Source organism: Charadrius vociferus, unplaced genomic scaffold (assembly GCF_000708025.1).
Source record: "Charadrius vociferus isolate BGI_N301 unplaced genomic scaffold, ASM70802v2 scaffold70, whole genome shotgun sequence".
NCBI lineage: Eukaryota > Metazoa > Chordata > Aves > Charadriiformes > Charadriidae > Charadrius > Charadrius vociferus.
Window position 1 is genome coordinate 4,297,146 of NW_009646851.1, and position 7,312 is coordinate 4,304,457.

A 7,312-nucleotide genomic window follows, 5' to 3' on the forward strand; every position below is an offset into this window, starting at 1 on the left:
ATCTCTGCCTTTCATTTTCTCTGTCTTTCATGTGCCTTCAGTATGGAGAAAAGTGCTTTTCCCTCTAGTGATAAAGCAATTCAGCCAGTGACACCTTAATGGTCCTTATTTTGTGCAACTGTTGTTTCAGGTGCCTGATTTTCTGTTTTGCTTTTCGCAGCATTTCTCTTGAGCTAAACATATGCTTTGCTGCCTGTGTGATTCCTAAAAACTAACATTCTCTGCTGAAGTAGCAGAAGCTGAAAAGGATATAAAGCAAAATGGAAGAACCGAGCCTTTTTTGCCCCTAACACTTTGCCTTCTGTACTGGGCAAAAGAGAGGGGCAACCCACCACTGCAAAGGGCTTGCTTCTGTGCCACTCATGTAGATGCCTTTGACCAAACATTCCCATGAGTTTTCTGGGGCTTCCTTTTTATGAGACATTTCTCAGATATGACTTGTTCTTTTCTTCTTTGTGTGAAAACGAGGCATTTCTGCTTTTCTTTTCATTCTCAGTCTGTGTCCCTAACCACCTGGCAGTGGCAGTCTTGACTTCTTTGTATACATAAGGTTTAATTGTTTTGTGAAGATTTCTCATAGTCACTGTGACAAGAAGTAATGTTGTCTCAGATTACTGCTGTGTTGGTTGTGTTGTGGTGGATTTGGATGTGTTAAGGCAACCAGTCCATTGGGTGGTTCAAAAAATGGTCGGTCCCCACTGCTTGCACTGAGGAGGTGTCCTGAAGACTCTCCCTGGTGGGTAACCTTTGCTGTCGATTGCAGGGGCTCCGGGACCAAAAGGGAGTCAAGGAGTTCCTGGGTCACCTGGACCTCCCGGACAGCCAGGCCCTCGTGGATCAATGGGACCTATGGGCCCATCTCCAGACATATCACATATTAAGCAGGGCAGACGGGGCCCCGTGGTCAGTATTCTCATGCATGGCACTCTTGGCAATAGCTCCACAACTTCTCACGACCTTGTGAACACTTTCTTTTTTCTTGCAGGGCCCACCGGGAGCCCCGGGGAGAGATGGTAGCAAGGTGAGGAGAGGTACTGCTTTCCATTACATGGGCACATGCACATGTGAAGGGCAGGCTTGACAGAGAGACCCTCTGCACACTTGCAGTCACACCCTTTTACCATCTCATTTACTCTGCTAAGCTGAAAACATCCTGTTGTCCCATCCCTTCATGTCTTCCTTCTGCTGTATTGCAGTTGCCATTCCTTGAGTCTTCCAAATAGCCCTTGCCGGGCTATCTTCCAGGCAGCCTCCTTTTCTTTCTCTGCAGCTCTCTTGGCTTTTCCGCGAAGAAAGTTTGATGCTTTAGACCGTTTCATTAGACTGCTCTTTTGTGAGATTCTCCTGTTAACTGGTTTGCTTGTTACTCTCTAGGAAAAATACCAGAAGTGCCCAAGTCTGGTCCCACTAGAATCAGCAGCGATTTCCTCATGTTCCTCCTTCACTTTCTTTTCTTTTTCTGAGCACACGTAAGCTGATGATTCTTGATCTGGGGACAGTAAGGGAGTCTGCAAAGGCAAACTGTGATTTTTTTTGTTTCCTTTAGTCACAGCAAACTAACTGAGGTGGTATTGATTACAGGGGGAGCGAGGCGCACCAGGACCAAAGGGGATACCTGTAAGTATTGCTCACAGGAGGAATTTCCACAAGAGTGATGTTGACTACTAACAACAGGTCAGCCAAAAGCAAAAAAAAAAAACAAAACCCCTCTTCTGTGTCAAGAGCACAGTAAAAGATAGTTTACATGCACAGAAAACGTTATTGGAAAGAAAGTAATTACCTGTTTTCATCGAAGTGGTTTTGCCTACACACCTCCTCCCTTGCTGGCTGTGACACTGAAGGCAGTAAGTGCATCTCTGCCCTACAACAGCGGTGGGACATCCTCACAAGGCAGTAGCATGAGATCCCATGCAGACTGCTAGCGGGAGCTGGATCCCTGGAACCTTTTAAAATCCTGCCCCTCATCTCTCTCTGGGATTTGGGAAGGTGTAGGCTTTGAGCAAGTCATCAGGAGGATGATTATTTGCAATTTGTTGTCAAGTGAAATTGATTTAAAAATTATTTCTTACGGTGTTTTCTCATTAGTGGAATGGCTTTTTTAAGAGTGTGTCCAGTAGGCTGTCCTCGGCATTAAACACTGTACTTTACTGTGTGAAGTCAGCTAAAATGAAATTATGATTTTCTAAAAACAGATAAAAACAGATGGATACTCTCTGCGTTGTAATTACCAATATATTTAGTAAGTGATGGACAGCAGTGGGATTACTATATTGAGAAGATATCTTCCAAATACCAGATTTCTTGAGAAATTTTTTAAAATACATAGTAGTTACTGATTGATTAGTCATTCTAAGACTGCAATTTCTATCAGTTTAACAAGAAGGGACACAAGGAACCAAGATTTCCCTCCTCTATTCCCATGAGGTGTCAAGATACTCTTAGGAGGCAGATACAGCAAAGGAATTGTTAAGTAGCAAAAGAGTTGATCATCTTGTAAATATAGGCTCCATTTGCAAAAAACATTTCGAAAATTGTTTTCTGAGCAGGTTGATTCAAAAATAGACGATTAATTTCTGGCAGTCAAAATGAAGCAGTTATTTACTCTTAGCCCTGCAAGAGTAATTATATCAACTTGTTTGAAAACTGTAGGAGCAAAGTGGAATATAACTAATGACCATGCCTTGTGACTGCAGGGCCCACCAGGTTCATTTGATTTCCTATTGCTGATGATGGCAGACATCAGAAACGACATCGCTGAGCTGCAAGAGAGAGTGTTTGGACACAGGACTCATTCATCAACAGAGGAGTTTCCATTACCTCAGGAATTTACAAACTATCACGACACAGTAGATTTTGGATCTGGAGAAGACTACAAACCACGGGGAGCGCCCAGAGACTCCAGGATACAGAAGGCAGCCCATCCTTAGCTACGCCTACTGAAAAATAGAGCCCCTTTAGAGTTCTTCAATATAAAAATGCACTGACAATGTAAAAAAAAATATATATATATAATTTTCTAGTTTTCTGTCTGCTTTTCCCCATCCATGCTGCCCGTACTGTAGCTTTACTGGTTCATGGTAGCCTCCTTGCAGTAATTCTATACCGTCAAGCCTGCACTGTGCATCATACCTAAACTCTAAAGAAAAACTTTTTAGTATATAATACAATTAAGGCACGCTCTAGCTAATGGTGCAGACCACAGCAATTCATCTGCCTACCTTGCATTCTGTGTCCAAATGACCCAGTGCCCAAATTTTACCAGGGGTAGAGGGGGAGCTGAACATCATCCCTGAATGACGTCAGTAATGAAAACTTTGGTCCACAGTTACTTTATACGTGTAAAGATATTATACCACTGAACTCAAGTTTCCAGCTACTGTCCCCTGGCTTCGGAGAGTGTGAAAAGTAGATCCCTGTTTCACGGCAGAGGCCAGCTGTAGGTGAAATGTATTTTTCTATTATGCCCCACCATGGCAGAAAAAGGCAAAAATAATACAGTGAAGCAGTAATACAAAGACGTTGCTTCTTGATCTGGAATATTTGGCTTTGTGTTGGTAGAGTATCGTTCAGAGAGAGTCGAAAAGATGTGTTTGTCCTAAACTAACACTACTTACTATTCTCCCACTGCTCAGTGTGAAGGCAGTTTCCTTCCTCAATGGATCCATTCTGGATCTATTACATAAAGATGAGGTACAGAACAGGGGATGTATAAAGCAGGAAAAGCAAGCATAAGTGAATCAAGTAGGCTCATTGGGAAGTATAAAATCAATCCCAGCCTTGCAGAAAGAGTCAGATTCTGACCTCCTGTAGGTGCACGTCTTCCTTGGTCAAATGCTGAAGTCCAAGTGAAATCAAGACCGGAGAGAGGCTTCATATTTGAAAAGAGATTCTATCTGTTTTGTTCTTCTGCTGCATGAGAGCAACCTAAATGGCATTCATGGATCTGGAACACAGAGCTGCAGTGTGTTTGGCTGGGTGTATGAGGAGTATGAGTAGGTGCAGGAGTGCACATGACAAAACATTTTCAACTGGTACGAGGATGGCTAACGTGAGGTGCTGCACACGGCATCCTGTATTTGTGAAGGGGATAAAAGGGAATGCCCTTTTTTTACACTGGAAAATTGGATGCACAAGTTAGACCATACCTCATGGATGACGTATGTTACCATTTCTTTCGGATTACCACAGCTGCTGAGGACTTTGCCATGCTTAGAAGATGAAGGAGTATATTAAGTACAAAGCTTCAATGTTGTATCTACGTAGCTGCTATGTCTACAGTATGTTTAGTGCTGGGTCATGTCCATGTTAACAAATGCAAAGAAAAACTTCTTCTTTTGCCATGTTTTTCAGGGCTTGGATGTTCTCCTAGAATAAATACAGGTGAAAATATAAGCAGGCCCTTTTCAGATAACCCATAAGGGTTTGGATTCCCTTCCATATTCTCTGGGCCAAAGATAGTTGGTGTAATCCCTACACCACCGGAACAGGTCATGTTGTATAAACAGCTGGCTGCCTAGACCTTTCGTATCCTTTGTGTATTATCTTAAGCGGATGTCCTGTAATTGTTTCCCAACTCCTCGCTATCACTATGCCACAAGCAAGGGCATTAGCTTTAAGAACATTAACGTTCTGTACTCCACCTTTTATGTATATCAGTATTTACAAACAAATGACCAAGTCACTGGGATAGCTCAGAAAAAATGCCAAGTGCTTTCACCCTGTGGTCTTTGGGCTTCTCCTCTGGGCGGAGCTCTGCCAGCAGCTGCAGATCCAAGTAGTCTTGTGAACTAGGTAACAGGGAAATCAGTGAGATTTGGGGAAGGAGCATGTGGCCAGAAGAGATACAGTCTTACATGCAGCAGGCTGAAAGAAACCTCTAAGACAGCATGAACTGAGGCATTTAGGTCTTTTTTGCTTAATTTCAAGCAGGCAACTAGGTATAAACAACATCATTCAAGAATATGCAATCTTAACGAAATTTGTTAATTTTCAAATGTTATATTTGTAACGCTTGCAAATTATGTAACTCTTGCATACGTTTACCACCACACCCCATCACCTGCTGGATCGGGTTGATTCCCACTACAGAATTAGCAGCTGCAGTTTTTTGGACCATCAGACACTGAATAATGAGTTAGATGAGTGACTTCCTACATACCAACTAAATTCTATTGCCCCAAGCCCACGAGAAGATGCATTCTAAAAAAGGCACTTATTTCAGTTCTAAGCTCTTCTTTTTCCAATGTAGACAAATACGAAATTAGAAGTTCCTACAGTTTGACCATCAAATTCAGGGACAGCTGACAATTTACCCTGCATACATTAGTATCCAGGGAAGAGAAATTCTGAGACTGGACCAGAAAAATAGATAAAATACATGTCTCACTGTAAGCTGTCCTACAGACTCATGAACATAAAATATGACACGTTTGTGTGCCTTACTGAATGGAAACCTCAGTAACTTCCCTTTCTGAAGTCTGCATCATTGATTTTCGCATCCTAGAGCTGCATTTCCAACAGATGTGCTTACTCCATAAAAAAGGTGAAGGAAAGTGCTCCTTGGGTTTGTCCTTGTGCTTCACAGGAGGGACTTTCCAGAGTCCCTGCCCCAAAGCTGTTGGCAGAGTCTCGGCAGCAAGGACAGGATGTGATGGTGAAGATAAGTCCGTTCAACATGACGCAGGAATTCCTGCAGCAGGGAAAAACCCTCTGAGCACAGCTGGCTGGGAAGGTTCAGCCTTCTGTCTGCGTCCGGCTAACTTCTTCGCATTGACCTTTCACATTTTTTTTCTGATTAATTGCATGATAACTCTCATAGCACATTGTATCAGAAATATTTCATTAAGATTTCTGGATAAACACGTACACTCAGATAGAAAAGTGACATTTTCTTCAGCATACCCAAAGTTTTATAAAGCCAGACCAGAGGAATCATTTCCAATTTTAGGCTTGGTTACCAGGGAGCCAGGGAAGTCATTATCTTATAAATTATTTATTACTCTGTGGCCCCAAAAGTAACAACACCCTACCCCCCTCAAGAATCCAAAATAAGAATGTAGAAACATCTACACTCGTGCCTCGTTGCATTACTAGGCTTATGCACACGACAACTTTGTTTCATATAAATATTATGTATAATTTTATTAGAAAGAAATATTATTTTGATGTTAAGACATCAAGTTATAAGCAGAGGGATAATACAGAGTTTGTTATTTTATTAATATTAGAAATATATTTAATGGAAACATTTGCAAGAGTGTGTAGTGATGGGAAAATGCTGGTTGTTAATGGGTTTAACAAAATCCTAAAGCTTGGAAAATGTTTTCTTTCAACACTGTGCCAAGTACATACAGGATTAGTCTTTCTTGCAAACCTAGAGTACTGACACAGATTAATTCCTATATAGTCAGGCTAAATCAGAAAAAGGAGAGGAAAATTGATTGTAAATGGAATTAATTTAATGCCTAGAGTTATTGTTGGGCTCACAGCTTGAGTAGGCTTCTTCCTAGAAGTATTTCACAGTTAATACACTAAGACCCAGAGAAGCAACAAAAGATGGGGATAGGGTCCAAGAATTTGTTAATTTCAAATTAAAATCCGTATGTTTGTTCCTATTACACATTCCAATAACTATACTGTTCACTTTATTTATGTAAGTATATGAAATACTAAAATGTGTATAAAATGATGGTGATTTTATGACGTATTCATAATAACAAAGATATTTTTTCTTACACTGTTGGTAGATGCTTTTGTTACACATCCTTTCTCCGAAATACAGAAACGTTGCCTGCAAGAGACAAGTAGCAGGACACCTCCTTACACTGCCTTGTAGCATTTTTCTTGCAGCAGAATTATACGCACTGCCAGGAGGGCTATGGGGGCACGACCTCTTGCAGAGTAGAGCAGGTTTCTGTCCTTGTGGAAATAAGGCTCGCACCCACCTCCACAATTAGGATGGTGGCTCCAGCGCCCCGTGAGGCAGTACCCAGCACCCTTACCCCATGGTGCCCGCATACACAGTGTCTGTGCAGCCTGGGGATGCAACCTGGGGGCCCGAGGCTCCTCAGACATCCCACCACCGGTACTGGGGGAAAAGGGAGACTTAAGTAAAGGCTCTGGCAGGCCTCGCCTGCCCATGGTGCCTGGCTGAGCCTCTCCCCGCAGCCCCAGGAGCACCTTGTGAGCCCGGTGTCCCACCACCCCGACCCAGCTGTGGGGCCAGGGGCAGCAGGGAGGCTGGACATGCTTCTTCCTCCCCTCAGAGCCCACCCTGCCTGCCCGCCTGCACGGCTTCGCTCGGGTGGGAGGG

The 7,312-nt window shown here is 42.8% G+C and overlaps 2 protein-coding genes across 2 annotated transcripts in view; both read left to right on the top strand.

Annotated features, from left to right (window-relative positions):
• CCBE1 (collagen and calcium binding EGF domains 1) overlaps positions 1–2,927 on the top strand; it is a 146,150-nt gene extending 143,223 nt beyond the window's left edge. Inside the window, exons 7-10 of the mRNA XM_009894233.1 lie at positions 764–903; positions 986–1,021; positions 1,582–1,617; positions 2,694–2,927. Coding sequence (XP_009892535.1) covers positions 764–903; positions 986–1,021; positions 1,582–1,617; positions 2,694–2,927 — 446 coding nt within the window. The remainder of the gene's footprint in view (positions 1–763; positions 904–985; positions 1,022–1,581; positions 1,618–2,693) is intronic.
• Positions 2,928–4,039: 1,112 nt separating this feature from the next.
• Positions 4,040–7,312, top strand: part of MRPL17 (mitochondrial ribosomal protein L17) — a 4,432-nt gene continuing 1,159 nt past the window's right edge. The window contains exon 1 of the mRNA XM_009894234.1: positions 4,040–4,048. Within this exon, the coding sequence (XP_009892536.1) occupies positions 4,040–4,048 (9 nt within the window). The remainder of the gene's footprint in view (positions 4,049–7,312) is intronic.